The following is a 21,703-nucleotide window of genomic DNA, read 5'->3' as shown; positions in this document are numbered from 1 at the left end:
ATTCGCATCAGCAAATGTACTTGGCACTTTTACCATGAACGTCATTAAGTAAGCGTGTAAGAGACTTGCTGCAAAATGTCCCATATGTACGATAAACTGAAAACTAAATTATGACAATAAGTGTATTATTTTGTTAGATAATTGGATTTTTAGATGTTCTTATACTTACCACGGATAGAAAGTGTGTGAGTGGACGTTTCACTGTATAGACGAACCGAGTGTATGACAAAAGGATTTATAAGGTAAGCGCGATATGTCTATTAAGAAGAATCCAGCCTTTGAATGACAACTGATTAACGATAATAAAATCAAGATAAAAAAATTCTTTTTTAATTTTTTACGTATTTGTTCGTTTATTTACGTCACTATTTATTACAAGTTTCTTCATTAGAGTAAATTAACGTTAAAGTCAAACGGGATGTGCAAATCAAGAATTATATTACAATAATAATTATTTACTTAAACTGATCTTTATCAGAGACATTAGTACCATTGTCTTATGTTCGAACAGATTATTCATGTGTAAAAATTTTCTCACCATTATTTCCGACAAGTATCTCATACGGTCTGTCATCTATATAAATTAGCGCCGTCTTATCAGTGAAGTCAATGGTGCAATATTCTCATGTGAGTCAACTTTAAAATGAGTTTTTATGTGAAAGAAACAAAGCCTAATGGATTGACACTTGAATTTTGACTTTTAAATTGTTAATTGACTAATTAATTTTAAATTGACGTTTAAATTGTTCTTTATTTGACTTTTATATTGATCTTATATTGACTCTTTTCTTTTCATATTTGTCTTGTTCGCTATAGTATTTACCTTTGTCGACTGTATTGTTCATCTTAATTACGCTAATGAGAAGAATATACCGAATTAATTTACGTATTATCAAAACAAAGAACTCTTTTAACTTCGTTATATAATTAACTATCACAATCTGTTCCTTCTTCGTTATCTTCCTCGGATATAAATAGATCATTAAAGATCCGCTTTGGAAACCTATGTGTTGATTGCTACTGTTAGATTGTTTATTATTTACTTGATTAAAATCATTCTCCAAATCTATACTTTATTATCTGTACATATACAAAACCATTTTCATTATGTTGTAAATAAGAATTAGATGACATAACGATAACTTTACGAATGTATTTCAATTATATGTAATGAAAAAGTACAAACAGTAAAAAATTTGTAATATTTCGATTAGCAAAGTATAAAAAAGTTTTGAATGTGATGCTTACTAATATCGTCTTGCTTTCTCACATTTAAATGTTTTTTACATACGAATACGTATATCATATATAGTACCAATCATCATCAAACGACAAGTATGCATTAAAACAAAACTGTAATTATAAAATGTATCAAATAAGCATTTTTTATTATTTTAATTTCTTGATATAGATACGTGAAAGGCTATCTTTTAACATATTATTTTATTTTTATTGTTATTACTGTTTTTTTCGAATTTTCGACATACCAAACGATAGCTATGTGCCAATAGCTTAGCAGCCATTGATAATTGGTCCTTTATTAAAAAATCTTATAAATTCTTTCTGATAAAATTTTCTACCAATCCGACACAAACTGTTCGCTTGTTTTGATACCAATATGTAATATATTAAAATATATGGAAGAATTCGTACTGTATACTGTAAAAACTATAATATGCCATAACAAATTCAATTTTTAGTAAAAGCATCTAAAATTATCTGGGTGTTATGCGAGTTTATGCGAGTTGGGAAATAGAGCTTCATTGTGTAACGCGCATTACTTATAATACTTATAATACTTTAGAATCTCGTGTATCAAAGAACAAGGGAATCTTTAATCTTGAAAGAACAGCTCGAGAAACAGTTACAGGAAGATTTATGTGGATAGACTTTATTATACAATTATAATTATCAATTCATTCTTTTATTTATTTTAATTATGTTTAAATTTTACTTCTATCATTATTCCTAAAAAAAATATTAAATACATTAACATGTCCACTACCAAGTATCACATATGTGTGACGCATCGATTTCATATAAAAGAAAGTATTGCATATGTGTGTGCTAGCAATTTTGTATTCCATGTTTTCATTTCAAAAATAAGACAAAGCCCATTTTATGAATATCAAAAATGAAGAAAAATATCAAATGATCTGTGATGGAGTATTCAATCCATACGTGGTGGTGGCAAACGTTTTAAATATATATAATTTATCATATCGTTATTCGGCATGTTTCTCATTGATATTTTTATCCCGTCAACAGTGGTAATTGAAAAACTATTTTCATATTGGTTGTTTTTGGATGTGCTGCGCTATAGGTGAGCTCTCTGTGGAACATGGCATGTTTTGCTTTTACTAGATCATTTGCATAATTTGCAAATCAGTATTATTTAAATTTTAAAATCATACTTCTTTCCATTTTCAAAGGTAATAGTTAGGGTAGATGCATATGTAATGTTACACATTTATTTACGATTTTTTACAATATTCAGAGCTTACATTAATTGATGTAACGATTGATATAAACATTTCCATGTTCCTTTTAAAATTCCAAGAAAGTCAATAAAAAGTGCTTTGTACTTTTATAGCATTATTGTTATAATGATGCTAATTAAACCTATGGAAATACATAGAAGTAAATCATATCGTGTCTCAGAATTGGATTTATTAAGGACACATGATTTGCAGACTGTGCGATTATAACCGATTACTTACACTCGTATAGCAAGATATACTGCGATATTTTTTATTATATATTTGTAGAGGAAATCACGATTTCTCGCGATTTATATTTCTTTTTGCTGCGAGGTTGCGTCAGCATTCGTAATAGCAATGCGTATGGTGTTTCTGCCATCAAATTTAATATGTAAGAGCACAAAAAACTTGTTGCGAAGATTCCCATAAATATAGTAATCTGAAAACAAGATTCTGACGATAAGTACATCTTTTGTGGATTAATTGGATTTTTAGATATTCTTATACTTACTATGGACATAAGTCCTACGTGAACCGACGCTTCACTGTCTAAATGAACGAGATTTAAAACAAAAGGATTTAAGAGATAAGCGCCGTATGTGAGTTTACTGAGAGGAATCCAGCCTCTGAATGATAATAGCTCATTAACGATGCCTGTAAAATCAATTATGATAAAAATGATATAAAATTACTTATAGCACTAACTTTCTTTATGTTACATCATTGCTCCTATAACATTATCCTTGCTAGAACGAATTAACATTTGAGATCAAATGAAATGTGCAGCACACGAATGATGATACGTCACAGTTTATTTAGATATATATAATCAACTCTCAGCGCCAGTGTAATATTCCATATATTCTTCTAAGATTTGCGACCAAACTGGCCAATACAACTTTATTTACCACAACGTTTCGACTGTCACTTTCAGTCCTTTTGAGTTGTTAAACCACTTGTAAAGGACTGAAAGTGACAGTCGAAACGTTGTGGTAAATAAAGTTGTATTGGCCAGTTTGGTCGCAAATCTTAGAAGAATATATCGATTATTTAGATATATAGTTAAATATACAAACCTCCATGTTTAGTGCTACATGCTATTACTATCCAAGCTATACCTATAGCCCAAACTGTCCTGCTTATTGCAACGTAGACAGCAAAAGACAGAACGGATATATATCGGTTATAAAGGCCAAACAGTACAAGAATGTTGCAAATGCTACCAAAGCACCAACATAATACTACAGTTGTCTGAAATTTATATTAGACTATTAGGACATAATAAAGTAAAGGAATAACTAATACTGGAATAATTAAAGAAACTCTAAGCTAGACTTTTCTTTTGCTGCTAATCTAATCGATTTATCAATAAATAAAATATTTGCATTTTTGTTGATTATTTACTTTTTATACTGAAAATATATGTAAATTTGTAAATCATACTCTACCTTTTTCAATACTAATTTGTTGTTCAGCCTTATTAAAATGTAAGCTGTGATCATTCCAATAATATATGGACTTATTCGGACCCAGGGTGGGTCATACAAGACATTTAGAACTTTATATAGTTCAGTTACTCTGTAATAATAAAAAGAATGTTTCTTTAATTATAATTTTATATAGATTAATTTTATAACTCACATTGGAGTATGTTGGTGAACGTATGAGATATAACCAGTCAACACAATTGATCCTATTAGAAGGGCTCCTAATATGACGGCAGCCGTATAGAAGTAGCTGAAATTCATAATTTACGTTTATTTGCGCAAAATGCATTAATTATAATATCATCAATAGCTGGCCAACTTACGTGGACGACAAAATCAACAGAGCCACACCAATTACATAGAATTGCATATCATTGGCTATATACCAACTCCATTGCATGCACTGCACAAATAAAAAGGGAGAATAAAAAAGATTTTATGCGCATCCACAAGTATCAAATTATAATAATATCTCTTGATCAATATTCATACCAGATCATTATGATCGAATAGATTATTTATGTACAAGAGGTTTCTCCACCAATACTTTGTACAAGTTTCTTGCGGTCTCTCGTCCATATAAAACTCCGAAGTCTTATCATACCAACTCGAAGTTACCAGTACTATTCCTAACGCCATTATATAAGTCGGTGTTAGCCTTGAAATTAATTTTTGTGCATTAATATTCAAAGAGAACATTCAATCGTATTTCATATTTGGTATAATCATATTTTTTTTGCTCATGTAATATTTCTTTATAATAATCAAATATTACATTTTTGTTCTATCAAATATATTGTCTTTACTCACAAGGGAACACTCGAACTCTTTGATTTTGATGCAATTTTGTGGGTACATAGGCTAACTCAATATATAAATAACGGTGTACTTCATTCGTGCCCTATCGCCGTTTAAAGGTATGATTTATATCCTCAAACCTAAGAGGACGTTTCCACTCTTTTGTGTATAACTCTCAAAATAAAAGAGATAGAAGAAAATGTTTATAATACTACAATATAAGTTTATTACGCATGTCATTCATTTTTCTTTGTTGTTATTAGCAGCAATTTTTTCGACGTTATTGTTACATTATGCCGCAAATATGAAACGCTGATACAGAACGCATGCAACCGATGCATGATGGTACATCGTCAGCTCGTTTATTAGGTTCGAGTAGTTTAGGTCATGTCATAGTACATTGGCAGGATATTTATAGGTTGCATATATCTAATATTCCGCCAACTGCTATCATAAATCATAAAGAAATCGAATTAAGCAATATTATAAAATAGTTAATTATTGATAATATGAATGATGTTTTATTCACAACCGAATATGTTATGACATTGGAATTTGAGGATATCGCGCGACCACGAAAACTTCAATTCATAGAAGATGATATACAACAACAAAATGAAGAATTTGAGGTCTTTGACGAAATGTGTGTTCCAAGTTCACCTTTCAAGTGGTAACGTGGATTTAGAGTATATGTTTAGAGAAGTTGAGTTTTGGAGAAGTGATAAAAAAGAAATCTCTTGGAAATTTGCAACATAGCTTTAGTTTAGAGAAGTCGAGTTCTGGAAAAGTGATAAAAAAGAAATCTCGGAAATTTGCAACATAGCTTTAGTTTAGAGAAATCGAGTTCTGGAGAAGTGATAAAAAAGAAATCTCTCGAAAATTTGCAATATAGCTTTAGGAAAGTTAAATCAGTTTCATAATTATATAAGTGGCAAGCATCATTAATTAAAGACGATACAAATAGCGATAAAATGCTCTATCTCACGTATTACAAAAGTTTAAAGAAGCTACCGAAGTAAGCAATCTAGTGCATGATATGGATAATAGATACTGGACAATGTACGGCATGAGAATATACTATTGACGGCGAACGTGTAACTGTGCGTACCAGATGCAGTTTCGCGCATGTAACTATAGATAATAGAACAATATCGTAAAAGGAAATATATGGTTGAATTCAGTCAAAAATATCCTCTTTTTTCAGTTATAAAATGTAAAAATTCCTAAGAATAACAAAAAGAAAATATTTTCCAAGAAAAAAGTTTTATTTAATTTTTTTGTTCATGTCAATTTGTAACTCTGAACATACCATTAAACTTTCATTCGAAACATTTTTTTCTATCTCTTTTATTTTGAGAGTTATACGCAAAACAGTGAAAACATCCTCTTGGCTTTGAGGATATAAATCATACCTTTAAAGGGCGATAAAACACGAATGAAGAACACCGTTATTCATGTATTGAGTTACTCTACGCACTCAAAAAATTGCATCAAAATCAAAGAGTTCGAATTCGAGGTATTCCTTTGCCAGTGTTCACAGTTAAACTAATGAAGAGGGACGTACCGCATAAATCGTTTTATTATGAAGCCAAAGAATAAATTTAGCTTCGCTCTAAAATTAAGCTTGGTTTGTTCTTTGCTCGTTCTGTTCTTCAGATATAAATAGGTCACTAAAAATCCGCTTTGGAAAAAAAATGTGTCGACCGATATGCTTCCATTGCTTAGTATTTGAGCGATAAAACTCTGAGACATTTTCCAAAGCCATATTTTATTATCTATGTGTATGAAACGATTTCTATTATGTATTGTAAATAAGAATCAGGAGATTTAATGTCAATTTTACGAATCTATTACTTATACTTGCTTATACTTGCCAATATATGGGAGTATGAATAACGTGGTGTGAATCATAATGATCCAACCCATGCTTAGGAATCGTAAGCCATGTATGACAGGTATTGCATTGGCGCTTAAGCTTGTGTCAAATATTATTCTCGTGTTTGTGTAAATGGAGAAACACATCAGAACTTTTCCAACTTTACTTTCCTCTTTTGAAGATAAAGCGATGAATTCCACTTCCTCGCGGAGGTCTTTTATCCCTAATCGTAATTTTTATTTTTTAATTTGGGATTTTTAATGGTATACTAATATGAACAACAAGATGTACTTGTTTGATAACGAAAGTATTAAGTAATAAAAGAAATATTTATACAAATAATTTTTTCAATTATATTATTTTAAATATATTCAAATATATTAAAATATATTAATAAATATATTAACGCTTAAGATATATGCAGAAACTTCTTGCTGATTTTTAAATTAATAAAGTAATTTCAATTTCTCTTATGGTATAAGCGTAATGTTTTAAACATAAGATATATGAGATAATCAAACTTTAAAAACTTGATAGGTTTTATGATGTACTTACTAGTGTTCACTTTTTTCATAGATAAATAATTTTGATAAATGAAAATATCATAGACAGTTCCAATTATCATCATTGCCAAAGTGAAGACTAAAACAATCCTGCAATCACAAGATTCATACATATATATCATAAAATAAATAAAACTTTTTCCATTCTTCTTCAAACTCTTGGAAGCTATATGGAAATGTTCTCTAACATGGTAAATATTATATGATTGTTTTAGCGCACATTATCTAACGTACCAGAAGATAAGAAGAGACGTGCCATTGAATAGCCATTGATAATCATTCTTCAGGTCTTTAACTTCGATTAACGTGAAATCCGCGGAATAAATGTGACCAATTAGAAGACTTCTATTGTAAAATATCCTTTCCAGAATGAAACTCAAATCGCTCGTACGGCACGATGCCGGTAAACAGAGACCGAGCGTAATAATGTCCTGAACACAAAACTTCCTGTATAGCACATTTTATACTATGACGCGGTCATGGTGCATTGTCATGTACATATGTTATTTTCTTCAGCACAGAAAGATTTATTACAGTCTTGAAAAACTCACGCGTGATTAACCAGTAATTAAACGGTGCGTTAACTTTACTGCGATAGCTTATAACTTTCTCTTTTTATGATTTATGAAATTACGTCACAGGCAACTTAAATATAAGGATTAAATTGTGTTTGACATGCTCGTAACTATTTAATATAATATCAAAAATAAAATTATCTCAATATCTTGTGTCGATTTTAAGATATATCTATGATTTAAAAAATCATAAGAAATGAGCAATTATAATTAAGAAATCGTAAGAAGTAAGTTTGACTAACACAACATTGACGTTGCTGCAATTTGAAGACAAAGTGAAAATTAAAAGATTACATAACTAAATTTTGCAATGGCTTCGATAAATTGATTTCTAGCTTGATGTACTGTTCCAGATCTCTCATTTTCAATCGTTTCATCGTGAGACTCTTTGGACTTACTTCGTCGTGTAAATTCACGTGGTATTGAAGAGTACTGTTGTGCCTGAAATAAGCGACGAGGTAATGCACTTTGAAAGGCGGGAACTCCTTTTGTGGATCACGGTATTGCGTATTGTTTAATAAATCCTGCTTTGAAATCTCTAAGGGAACTGTATTCATCGTATCGTCGCATTGATTATGACTGCCCAGCCAGTAATTATTTCCATAGAGAAAACCCGGTTTAGGCTCGCCGCTAGAATCTAACACTTGAAGATAAAAAACAAATATATAATATCATCCAGTATTTTTAATATCGGTTTCTTTTATATTTTCTATTTTTATTTTATTATTTATTATATTATTTTATATTATATCATATATGTATTTGATTTCATATTCTATTCTTTCTGCAATGTTTATTTTCATAAATCATCGATTGGGGAGACAAGTCTCGAATATCTCACGCTTCCTTCACGATTCTTGGAAGAAAATGCGTACTAACGTGCGCGCTTTTCCAGACATTGATGGACACATGTCGTAATTACATGACACACGTTTCAGTATGTTGGGTACTGGATCTTCGAAATGAAATGAGAGAAAATCGCACGGCGGACACTTTTCTCCGGCGCGTGTGGCCACCAAGGAAAGTAGTTACTTGTGTAACACAAGGAAAGTTGATTCGGCATGAAGTTCTCACGAAAAAATCACGCGGCTGACACAATCGTGGTAAAATAACGCACTTATGCAAAGTATATTGCATAATGAATGAACGAATTACATTTGGAATGTGGTTCGAATGCGACCGGTGAGTATTTTTTTATCAGAGAACGTGTTGATGTTTGAGCAATTAATTTAATAGCTCTGCAACTTTTATACTCGTAATGTGATGTTTTACAAAAAAAGTCCTGACAGCTTTTTGCGCCGATTTAGGTAATGTTTAAAAGTCAGAATCAAATTTATCAGCTTTCTTCCATCAAATATCGATAATCTACTTTTATACTAAAGTTCTTTTTAATTAACTCTCGATTAATTAAATTAAATAAATTTATTGTTTGAAAGTAAAGCATTAATTTATACTTTAGCTGACTACATTACTAATTATCGTACATTTTTATTTTCTAGTTATAAAAATAAACTTAATTAAATTTCTATTATAGAACATATAACTTTGCAAGATATTATTTTGCAATTTTTTGCAAACACTTGCAAAGATAGAAGATCGAGCATATTATTATTAGTATTATTGTATTAATATATATTATTAAATCTCACTATATTAAAAATTTTACTAACTTCTCAAGCTCCATAATATGCGCTGATCGACTGCGTCCCGGAAGTCTTGCAATTCCTTCCTACATATCGTCGAATTGAGGAGATCGGCGGTTGAAGCGACAGCATAAGCGGGCAGCGAATAGCTGCCGGCATTCTCGTTTAACTTGTTTAATCTATCTTTCAGGTGGGCTTGTGCGGAAACACAAAATAACTTGCTGAGATTTGTACAGACACACAAAATCAATGCGAATTGCCAATATGACATAATGCAGCTTTGATGTCTAAACCAATAGTCACTTTCTTCTTCGTCCCCAGTTACTTCCTCATTATCGCAACTTGGTGAACACTGATACCAGATACCATGAAGTCAATTTCAAGAAGCACAGGGACGGATTGATAGATTTTTCGTTGTTGCACGAATTTCCGATCTAGATAAAGCAGACGCGTTTGTCTCAATAAAAATGAAAGAAACGCACACTTATTGGCGGAACAATGAAGAAATTAGATAAAGCCGAAAAAAAGAGAATGATGCCTCTTCGATTTGCTGATTGTCTTTATCTGAGAATCCCGTCAGTGTCAATTATTTGCAAATCTCCCTCTCTTAGGACAATAGTGGCGCGCAATGATCAGTGAGATTCGACGACTGAAAGAGAACTGGCTCGTACGAGGAACTAGCGTGGATGAAATGGAAAGCGAGGCGTCTGTGTGGAGATTTTTTCTACTCTCGGTCTCACTCCGTCATTCATGATTATTTATCTTTTGCTTTATGTACTTTTAAGGGAGTATGCCACCTTGACAGCCTCAAAAAATGGGTCACATTCGAAGTGATATTTCTCAGAGACTAATCAATAGAATCGAATAACTGTTTTTGGGGATTAATAAGTAGTTTTAAACTTTTATTAAACACGTCACTCTGATACAAATATAATGGTCTCTTCCGCTACGCGGCTTTCTACCTGCGCGGACACGCGATTCTTCAAAGTGCTGTAACTTTAAATACTTCGTATTTTGAAAAATTCTTTTGGCCCAACATTTCGGACACTGCAAACATTAAAATAAAGCAAAAAATTTTCCATTTTGGAACTTGTCAAGGTGGCGTACCCCCTTAATTCTGAAGATTATATTATACAAATCTTAAAGTTTTGACTTTAAGGCTTTCACGGCTGTTACTTACATTAGTACTGATGGCTTCCGAATAGATACCACGTTCCATGAGTCACCTCAATTAGGATACATTTTTCGCAGCGACTGTAATTTATTCATATTGACTATCATTTTGATTCTAATTAGAATAATAACTGCGGTTTAAGGGGATGCTGGAGCTGCTAGTGAACTATTTTTTCACTATAGCGATGGTAATTGCAGTTTCGAAAATTCTCTTTATTGTTTGTGCAGAATAAAAAATCCTTTTCCACAAATGAAGTATAGATAGAAAGAAAGTCCGTTCTACAGGACTTTATATTCAAAATGGAAAAAAGTTAGAAAAGACAAATGCAAGTTTTTTAACTTTTCTCTTGTCGACCTAGATATTCATGAAATATGCGTTAGCTTACCGAAAAAGGATAGTGAAACATTTGTTTGTCTTGAATGTGCTGACAAGGCAGGATCATGAGAAAACAGTACCTAGTCTCCATTACAATTAACAGTACAAAATGTTAAAGTTTGATTAAATAATGAGTAATCTCAATAAATGTGATTGTTTATAGTTATATAAATGTTTGAGCTGTTTAATGTTTGTTAGTATTTCAAAAATTTCTATTTAGTTGATGATTGATGTCAAAATAATTCTTTTTGTTAATTTAAATGTTTCAGAAGTTGTATTTTGGTTATGTTTTGTTGTGAAAATTAATGGAAACCATGTGAAGGCATAGGGTTTAGTTCAGTTTTTATTTTTTGTTGCTTTTGTTCAGAAAGCTCAATTAAAACATTAGATGTGATTGTAATAGCGCGTACACACGACGACACTTTTTGTCTCTAGATCGAGTGTATACATTAAGTGTCGACGTGTGTACAGCGCTTGAGACCGTGTTGCTAAAGAAAATTGTACCTGTAATGACACTAATCTAGATATAAGTGTCCGCTCTAGGTGTCATCGTGTATACGCGCTATAATGTCCAAAATGTGTGAGTTCTTAATAAACTAAACTTAATAAACTACATCAAAATATGTTGTTTTTACTTTTTTTTTAGTTTATAGGATATGGTCAAATCTCCTCTTGGGGAGAGATGAACTAAATCTTGTTTTTTTTTCTAAATCAATATAATACTTATGTTTATAAATTTTTTTTGAAATTACAAAACCACAAATTGTAGCCATATAATAAAGCTCTGCTTTGATATAAAAAATCTATACATCAATTACATTAAATTTTAGGCCCGATATACACTAGCGGTTCGCTCACGCCCGATATACACTAGCGGTCCGATCAAATATTCTTCCATTGGTTCCTTGGAACTGTTGTTGAAATGATGTTTTGTCTTGTATTTTCAAATGTAACGGCTGTTTCTGCTTATCATTCATCATTTTTCTCATTTTAATTATTTAATTATTCATTATTTGAATTAGTGAATCTTGAATTGCTATTGATGTTTTATTTAAATCCATTTTATTTAAATCCGTTCTAACACTTGACATCTACGTTGCAAGAACTCTATTATATAACTATGTTTTCCAATGTTTTGAGGTCTCGACGTTCTTTCCATCATCTTTTTATGACGCTATCTATATTCTTCTCGATTAAATAAGTGATTAATTCACCCCAGTACTTTAGATAGCCTTATTGACTGCAACACCTTTAGATATTTTTGAACGAGTTCTCGAATCGCAGACTCCCGCTGCACTCGTGGTAACTCGAATAGATATCGAACGTGTCGCTTGCAAATGGCTCTCGTCTTCATAAGGCTCTCGCCTTTTCAACAAAGCAACCGCGTAGTTTTGATCAGAAATTTCGACTGATTCGATCATCTTCGCAACTGAACTGCTCAATGATTCCAATAAGTATTGATGTTTCTGCACTGAATAATTCGCTATCGTGAATTAGTGTTAAATGTATCGGCATATCTTTTCTCGATGTTTCCGCTGAATGTCGGTAGTTTGATAATCGGTAGCTTAACTTGAGATTCTCGTGGAGTGCCGAATTGTGAGCTCAATCGCTCGATCCAGCATCTGACTTTGCTGCTAATGCTGCTCCAGTATCCGCGCTATCTCAGCTAAAGTCTCGCCACTACTAATGTCGTTGGGACTTTCCGACAGCCGCTGCATGAGCATCACTTGCTGTTCTAAGACTTGCGCCAGTGAGCTGGCGTCACTAGCTTGACTTTTGCTGCTTGTAGTTGAAGCTTGAGATGGATTTCAATTTCTCGAGGCATTGCAATATAATGCCTTCATCGCGAAATATTGGTCTTCAAATTCTGTTTCTTCTACTGTGTCCCTCTGCTCCTATTCCTCTTCAGAAACTATAATCAATAATTGTTGCGAGCTATTTTGAAATTTGACGTATGCTTTGTCCAAGAAGCTCTGAACACGTGATTCGATTTCTTCTTTTGTAGTGTCTCCTAGATTATCAGTCACTCGATTTACAAAATTCTTTGTCGCTGTCAATCTTGCCTTATAGATCCTCTCTGTCTTCTTAATTGCTCGATGCTCATTTTGCTTATTAATTATCAACGCAGTCTTCCTATACTGATCACCGTTACGATCGCTGAATTTAAATTTCTCTCGATTGTTCGCGTGACAATAGAAACACAAAGTAACGAAAATAAATAACGACTGCAAAATAACAATCCTAAAACAGTTAAAAGGATCGACTAACTATAACATAATCGTTGGTTTCGTGAACTCAAATAAAAATTCTGAGATAGTCCAGCACGCTTAAATTTAGAGCGCACTGATGCCAATTGTACCTTTTGAACTTGAATCGATTATGTAGTCATTGCGCCGATTTGCATACACACGCGACTCCGCTCGCACAGATCAGAAATTGTTTCACCGATCTACTCACGCCCGCGAATCCGGCTCGGACCAGAAAATTATGTTGTAAATAAAATCATAATTTAATAAAATGAGCTAGTTCATTGTATTAGTATTGTATTGTCCCTTTATCGTAATTGTGATTTGCCTTACAAATTTTGTTGTTCGCGTTTGTTGTTTGTAATAATAATAATATGCTTGTCACTCGTTTCGATATCAATTAACGACTCTTTCGAAAACTTATCGATTGGATGACGGACAAAGATTCGTCTCTAAACTATTATATTTCTTTATCTTCCTGATACTTTCCTTACTGAATACATATTTAACATAATGTTGCTCAATGTCAATTTTTGAGTTTAATATATCCTATTTATATTAGCCAAGATATCTAACTCCATATAAATACATAGATATCGTCCATTATATAAGCATGAATTGCGACATTTTCAGATAATTTTCTCAAGAAACAATATTTTATTATAAATTGTGATAAAAAGTTTTCCATCCTTGTATATTGCTTGAGCGTCTTAGCGATCTGAATTGCTATGTCTTCCGTATGAAGAATTTCACTGCTACGTGCTATCACTATTGCTATGTGCTGATTCGCGAAAATAGAATAAAGTCTAAGGAATGCATTGCTTCCGGGTCGTAGAGAAAAACGATGAATGACCCAACGCCTTTCACCGAAAACCCGTTCCCACCTGTTCGTTACTCTCGATTAGCCGAGTCGCATCTGTTTCTTGTGGCCAATGCTAGTGCGGCGGCGAATTGCATCGTGAAAGTGCTCGCATAACGGCGCATAATATACGCACGTATCTATTGGTAGCTCTCCGGTGGATGCATTACATCAACGTATGCATCTGTGTCCACGAAGGAGAAAGTATAATTTAACTCCTTCTCTTTCTCGACCCTGGTTTTTGACCATTATTTGTTCGATTAATCGTTTCTTTTTATATTATTAAAAGATATTAATTTTGTTTAATTGGAAGAATATCCTTCCAGAGTGCAATTCTTTTTAGATCGGCGTAAATCTGTACTGCTCGTAAAAAGCATACTCGTGTAAGTTTGAAGTAAACTAAGGTAAAATTTACAATAGAATTTACAGTAAAGATAAAACATTTTTGAAATAAATTACTTTTTATGATAATCATCTTACGAATTTTCATGAGAAGCAACCGAGGAAGTCCATTCGGAATTTTATAACAAGAGGATTGTGCAGCGTTATGTTGATCCATCAAATCAGATGCAAACATCAAGCATCAGAGAGTATTATGTTTTATCAAGTTTTTTTACTGTGATAGAATTCTTCTTCATTCTTCTGAAACAGTGAAAAACACAAGATGTAAAACATAAAACACGTGCGGGAAAGGTTCTTCAATAACCGAGACGAGCGTAGCTTTCAGAATGTTATTATCAGCACATGGAAGTTTTGTATTCATCTCACAAAGTAAAGATTAAACGAAATATCAACAATTGTAAATCAGAGAGAAGACGGGCTCGCGGGAGATCTGCGGAAGCCTTTTTTCAAACCGTAGACTCACGCGATGACCGCCATCAAATTGAAGGTAAAGTATCCTCGTTATAATACAATCAATAATAATACAGGTAATAACGGTATCTATTATTACAGTATCATAAAATATCACAACATTAATATCTGCCGAGCGATGAAACGAACGATTTTCGTCTTGCTATTGTGATTTCCGCGAATATGATTCTCGGCGAACAACCGGGATTTTTGCACGTTATGATTTTCGACAATCTCCGCTTAATCAGCGGGCCATGCGTCGTCCCGGTAGCAAAGAAATAAAAATATTTTATTTGATGCCTCTTGCTTGCAATGTAGCGGCGTATAAAAAGAGAAATCGCTTGCGTTCTACTCGGGAGGAATGCTCTCGCGCGAAGTTAACTCGCCGCAAGGAGCCCTGCTCAATAAATTAATTAACGTCAATAATTAACGCGGCGCACTTCCGCTTACCGAGGAATTGGGACTCGTGGCATCGCGCGCGCGGATATCTTACAAATAAAAGAGCTGTACACGCATACATGTCGAATGAAAAAATAGAATTTTCACGGGCGTGCGTCTACGAGGAAATATGCGGATCGACTCGGATCTTTACACGCAACCATGCAGTCAAATGTGAACAATGTAGCTGCTATGATGAAATTCTCATTTTAATAATAAGTAGCACTATATCTATCAGATTAACAAAGTGACAGTTTCAATTGCACTCATATTATTTATTATGATTCGTTTTGACAATGAATACGACGAGACCATAAGTAATAAAGATAATTAAATATAGGCAATAAAAAGATTCAAAAAATATGTTAATGATCTTATAATTATGTTAATATCAATTTCCAACTTGTGTGCAATTACTACTTATGAATCTCTTTTGGGATATAATCGTGCATCATTCCCGCTGTTACTTTATGAAATCTACCGATTTGGGATTTAACCGTTGCAATTGACTTCACCATAGCAGCCAAGAGTCAGTTAACTCAGAAGTCGCTCTCACGATGAGCCTCACGAGCGACACGTTGTAATCGCAGTCGTATAAAATTGTTGAATGGTATCGAACGGCAGTCGGATGTTATCTAAGTAGGAGCAATGTATGTAAAAAAGAGAAGAGGAAACGCATCAGCGGGAAAGAACGTATCGACCTACTTATAAAAAAAACGCGCAGCTCGACGGCCGCTTATTATCAAACGCGTAAATTGCAGTCGGGTACACGTATCTGCCGCGTCACAATTATTATCATCTCTATATTTTCATTGTCTTCGGCTTAGCGCGCGATTAGCGGCATCCGAAGAAGCGGAACCCGACGGGAGATACTTTGGAAAAACTCTCGGGAATGAGTTGCTCGCCGAACGTGTGTTCAACGTCGGTACGACAAACCGAACCGGTGAATGTGAATTGCTTCGGAGCGCTGCGAGGAAGCAATTTGTGCACGCCGTCTATCTTCATCAATTTCACAGTTGTCATTTTGTTTCCTTTCTGCGACGAGCCGCGAGGACCGAATCGCAGAACGGATCTCGCGGATGTTGGAAGTACTCGCTATTCTGCGATAATTCAGGCACACCTAAGCACACAGCATCAACGAACCTTCCGTTTCTTTCGCAGGCATACGGACAGCCCTCGAAGAGGGACAGGCGCACACTCGTACGCACACACACGAAACGCGCGCGCGCGTTCGCGTACTTTTTAATACACGGGCACAATGTACACTAGCAATTACAGATTATTCGAATATGGAGAGAATGCATGTATACAACATCAGCGATTTAGCTACATAACAGTTACTACAGCTATATATACAGCTTACTATTGGCTGGCCGGTCACGCCAATAAAAAAAAAGTTCACCGGGCCTTTGGAAAAGGTTCGACGAAACGGAGAGATCCACCTTCGCCGAGCTTGATAATAAAGAAAGTAACAATACGTAAACTATTCAGTCAATGAAACATATATAACGCACCGAAAAATATCGCCAAGCTCATTTCCACCAAAAAAGTTGAATCGGTTACTTTAGAAGTAATTAATAAATTAAAACTGTTCAAAAGTATCAAAACTGTGCTACGTTTAAAATAGTTACTCTTAATCGGAATTGTATATTCACAGAAATAATAATAACAGTATTATTTCTCATACTGATTATCTATTTTGCTTTTACAATTCTACGAACGCATCCTGATATCTGAAAAACTGCATGTTTATTCTCTAACTTACTGATCCGTGTATTTCAGCTCGTTTCATCTTCCAGTACCCAAAAACCTTTTTTTAATTAAATATAGAATGAAAATTTCGCGGACGATGAAAGAGCATAACAGAAAGAATAATCAGAGAGAGAAATGGTAAAAAAGATATGCTATTATGTACAGGAGAAAATAAATTATCAATATATGCGTAAATCGTAAAATTGCAATTCAAACGTGAGATATTGGTGGGGTGTGATTTATCAACATTCTTCGATTCTCGTTAATATTGTCAGAAATACTGTCCCAAGAATACTTTTATATAAAAATGTATTCACGATACGTAATATATCTCAACATGATATCCCTTTCTGTATGTTGATCTCGGGTCATTTTACAGCGCACATGTTACGTGTAGCAGCAAGGTACTATCGCGATATCACTAATAAATAAAGTTGGCGCTTAAGTTCCGCTCGACACCACTTTCCATTGCAAAGTTTCGTCGGACCTTGACCGTGTTTCGTTTGTCATTATTTTTTGCGCAACTATACTCCCTTACTACGCTATACTCCCTCTCGGTTAAACTTTATTGACTAACGCTCCTCATGAGCGAAGCATATTCAACGGAGGACCATTGTGCTTCGTTTACAGGGAAGAAAATATGCGCTTCTGAATTAAATTTCGAAGGTATGCGCGTCCGCCTGCTCGACATCATCCTTATAAACGGCGATTATACACAGCGTATTTACCTATAGCTGCTTCACACGCAGCAGTCGTTACAGATCGTTCGGCGCGAGCAGCATTGCGCTGTGCATTGCGATGCATGGCGCAATCTCTTTTGCTATATGGGATTGAAGGAAACGCGAAAGAAAACCCGTGCATTAAGCATCTGCTTCGAGTCGGACGAGTATTAAAACGCGCGTGGCAATCTCGTGAGCCAATCTTTCTATCATTCCCATTTCGCGAAACACGCATTTATGAAAATCAGTTTCAATAATTCTGCGAGATCATACGATATGAATCTCGCGCATCCCGCTTTGATGGGGATCAGTTCGATTGCCGAGGCGTGTTTTTGTACGGAAGGAGAGCTATAACTTAAGACGATCCGGTGAGAGCGTAGACGTGATTCTGTCGTGTCGTGTTCGGCCGTTCCTCCCGAATTGACGAATCCAACGTCGCCGTTCTCCCTCGTGAAACTACCGCGGCTCGTAGGCTTCGTAGACGAGCTCCGGTACCAAGGCCAACGAGAACGTAGCGCTGGTCTGTCTTGCGTATTGTCGTCTCATAGGGATGGCTTCGTGTTACCTGTTGTTCTCCTCCATCACCACCTGTTTGAACACACCGGCGGGCATCTGGCTCTTTACCTCGTGACTACCGAGCGCGGTCGTACCGTCTTTCGCAATGAAGAGTTGAAGACCAGTTGCTGCAAAACGTCACATCATTTAATAATAAAACTCGAAACTGCAATTTCGATAATTAGCGGAATTAAACCATAAAAATTAAAAAATTAAAATAAATAAAATACTAAAACTTTTGTTTAACAGTGTAAAACTATTCAACGATTATCATTTCATGATTATACTCTATTGTGTTTTTATACAAAATTTAAATTGACAATTGGAAACGAACGACAATTCTGCATTCTATATATTTCATAACTGTGCATTTCTCAATTTATATGATAGACTGGAAAAATATAATAAAATACGTACTCTCGGAGCTTTCAAGATCTGTCTGTTCCAAATTCGTTGCTTTAAGCAGCTCGTCGATAAGAGAGTCAGGATTTGGCCTGGTGACTTCAACTCTGCAAAGGATAGGATTACCGGCACCATCCTCCGTTTTTTTCCTGCGCTCCAACGCGGCCTTAGCACGATCCAGCGATCCAGTTTCACTCAAGCCGGAACCGCCGGAAGGATTTCTATGGATAATACATAAATTACTTTCATTTTCAGCGGACATCACGTAACATTTTCCCTCACGTTAAACCGAGCACTGGCATAGAAAACGGAAATAAAATCGCAAGTTCTGTTCGCGGTGAAATCGGAAGATTACAAAAGACTGTATTAACGATACGAGTGAACTTGATGTATAGTTTACAGTAGTTAATTTCAGTCCACATCTCATTGACCACGCAAATTATGAGAAATGGTTGCTTACAGGAAGAAGACTAAATTTTCCGCTACGATATTAATTTGCTTCTTTGAGATTCTTCACCGACTAACATAGTAGAGAGAGCGAGAGAGAAATAAGCGCTAATTCCAATTTACTGCGGCTTTACCTTACCTAATGAACGATCAATCAAACCTTGTTTGAAAGTGAAGTTTGATTGATCGTACCTCTCGTCGTTAAGTTGAGATTTTAATCTTAGTTGAGCGAATGATACGTTGAAAAAAATAATACCGATACCAACCAAGAAAATAGAACAATGTATTTCTACGATATAAAGTTTTCATTTTAATATCTCAATTTATATTATGCTAATCTCTCTACGTAGTAGCATTGCAGTCATATCGTACTTATAAGTGTTATTCTAGAATCGGGAAGTATTATTTCCAAATAATAAATTCTATGCCAGGTACTCATTTATCTGATTAATTGAGGTAAATGTTTGTTCTGTATACATATGTTGCGTAAGCAACGCATTTATTTCTGATGAAGTCGAGGAAACACGACGATATAAAACGTGAGCGACCAATAAACGCACAAAGAAATAAATGCGTCTTTGTCGAGGGGAAACAATCAATTTATATATAGAAAGAGATAAATCGTGCTACGTGGTGGTAGTCGAGACGATTAAAAATGTGCGCAGAATTAAGCGAAAAAGAGTGAGATAGAAAAGAAAGAAAGAGGAATATAATAAATATGTATAATGTAATTTTCTTAACACATGAGAAAAAGAGATTGTCCATCTGATATAGAATGTTAAAATTTAGTGCCAAGAAAATGCAACAGTCTACATAAGCGAGTAAAATGTGTCGAAATAAATTCATGATATCACGTTGTATCACTTTAATGGAGTATGAAGAGTGTACATACATAGTGCATGTAAGTATTATATCGAGCAATTTTACATAAAATTGTGCCTCTCGGGTGCGATAGGCGTGCGTTTCACGTGCGATAGGCGGTGATACAGGCATGGGCTTTTTGAATTAATAGCACTGATAGCAAAGGAGGAAGGCAAGAACTTCATAGAATGTTGTGGGACATTAGCAATGAAACATCATCGCGCCTCTGCTGGATATTGGCATGGACGGGCCAATTTCCGGAAAGCGTGAGTGAAGTTTAATTACGGACAACATCGTTAGCGGATACATGAAGTCTGCCAAATGATGAGCCTTACTCTCGCAAAATGTAAACCACTGGATCCCATACACGGTGGCGAAACGAAATTCCACATAATTCGCTCGCAGCGAATAATATAAGCGTGGAGAGCACTTAAGCTTCATTAAGGACTATTCGTTCTCGGAAATTCTGACTTGGTCAGTTCAGAACCCCTACTTCATCACACTTTCATCCCATTGAACGATTAAAACAATGATTTTTACTCTCGTTACGAAATATCTCAAAATTTAATCCAGGAAAAGCATTGCGCGCTTGTATAATGAATGTGTAAACTTTAATTTTATATTGATTTAACTTGAAACGATGGAATTGATACCTAAATATAATAACTTAGCAAGATTTGATATTTCTGCAAATAATATTCGATCCATTTACTATCAGCTATAAAAATGCAGAAACAACAATACTTTTAATAAAATAAATAAAATGTATATTTCTACTAATAATCGATAAATGATAAACTCTTAATTCATTTAGAAATTACAATTTAAATATTAATCACATGCTAGAATCAATATCACAGTCTACATAAATTACTAAATCACTACTTGGATCATGCAATCAATAGGAATAACGAATTCATGCATCAAGTTAGTCGTTTTTATCTACCTAAGATTAATTTTTTACGTGCTGAGATACATGCTATGAGTGTTCTTTGTATAGCAAAACTGTTAGTAGTAGCTATTATACTTTTGCGATAATAGAAAGCGAGAGATATGCATGAAGGGAAGATATACGTAAGCATGGACTGACGGTGGGGTAATGCTGTTTCGATGCTGTGAATTCGGTGGAGCGATCTCCGGTACCCCTAGCGAGGACTCCTCGGAGTCCGCTGGACTGGTGGCGACCGTAGCCAGCTTGCCCCCCGCCCCGTCCAGCAATTTCCGGTGACCTCCGCCAATACCCCTGCAAGGATTCATAAAGCCATCCAAACTGGAAGCATAGCTCTTGCACATACTATTTCCCTGCCCTGCATTTTTTCCATTTGCATGCGTATGGACAATCAATACTTGGCTATTGCATTTGGATAACAAAATTAATAATATCGGAATTATTTATCGTCTTAATCATAAATTATGTTTCTGCATATTTTCAACTTTGTATTATACTATTTATCTCTGTAACAAGTTGAAAATTTCTAGAACAAGTTGAATACTATAAATATATTTGTTAGACAAATAATGAATCTTTCGCAATTTTTAACTTCATATTGTCCATACGTTGACCATGTACACACACAATGCCTCACTGCAACATTAGATTT

General features: G+C 34.4%; 2 protein-coding genes across 5 annotated transcripts in view; both read right to left on the bottom strand.

Moving 5' to 3' along the window:
* Positions 1–840: 840 nt before the first annotated feature.
* On the bottom strand, positions 841–10,744 carry LOC105277813 (nose resistant to fluoxetine protein 6). The gene is made up of 13 exons (XM_011336450.3): positions 9,450–10,744; positions 8,178–8,422; positions 7,439–7,635; positions 7,197–7,294; positions 6,640–6,864; positions 6,330–6,540; positions 4,460–4,625; positions 4,291–4,370; positions 4,122–4,217; positions 3,929–4,058; positions 3,557–3,731; positions 2,992–3,134; positions 841–2,919 (listed from the first exon to the last, which is right to left on the bottom strand). The coding sequence occupies exons 1-13, from the start codon at positions 9,691–9,693 to the stop codon at positions 2,755–2,757; spliced, it is 2,175 nt and encodes a 724-aa protein (XP_011334752.1). The 5' UTR covers positions 9,694–10,744; the 3' UTR covers positions 841–2,754.
* Positions 10,745–14,793: 4,049 nt separating this feature from the next.
* Positions 14,794–21,703, bottom strand: part of LOC105277815 (protein FAM102A) — a 54,432-nt gene continuing 47,522 nt past the window's right edge. For 3 of the 4 annotated variants that reach the window (XM_011336458.3, XM_011336456.3, XM_011336459.3), the window contains 2 exons: positions 18,810–19,015; positions 14,794–18,520 (listed from right to left, as the gene is read on the bottom strand). In XM_011336458.3, the coding sequence (XP_011334760.1) occupies positions 18,399–18,520; positions 18,810–19,015 (328 nt within the window). In that variant the 3' untranslated portion in view covers positions 14,794–18,398. Of the gene's footprint in view, positions 18,521–18,809; positions 19,016–21,192; positions 21,346–21,703 lie in introns of all 4 variants that reach the window. The other variant, XM_011336460.3, reaches the window with a different exon arrangement.

Source organism: Ooceraea biroi, chromosome 1 (assembly GCF_003672135.1).
Source record: "Ooceraea biroi isolate clonal line C1 chromosome 1, Obir_v5.4, whole genome shotgun sequence".
NCBI lineage: Eukaryota > Metazoa > Arthropoda > Insecta > Hymenoptera > Formicidae > Ooceraea > Ooceraea biroi.
Note: the sequence above shows the minus strand (reverse complement) of the source record. Positions and strands in the feature narration are given on the sequence as shown.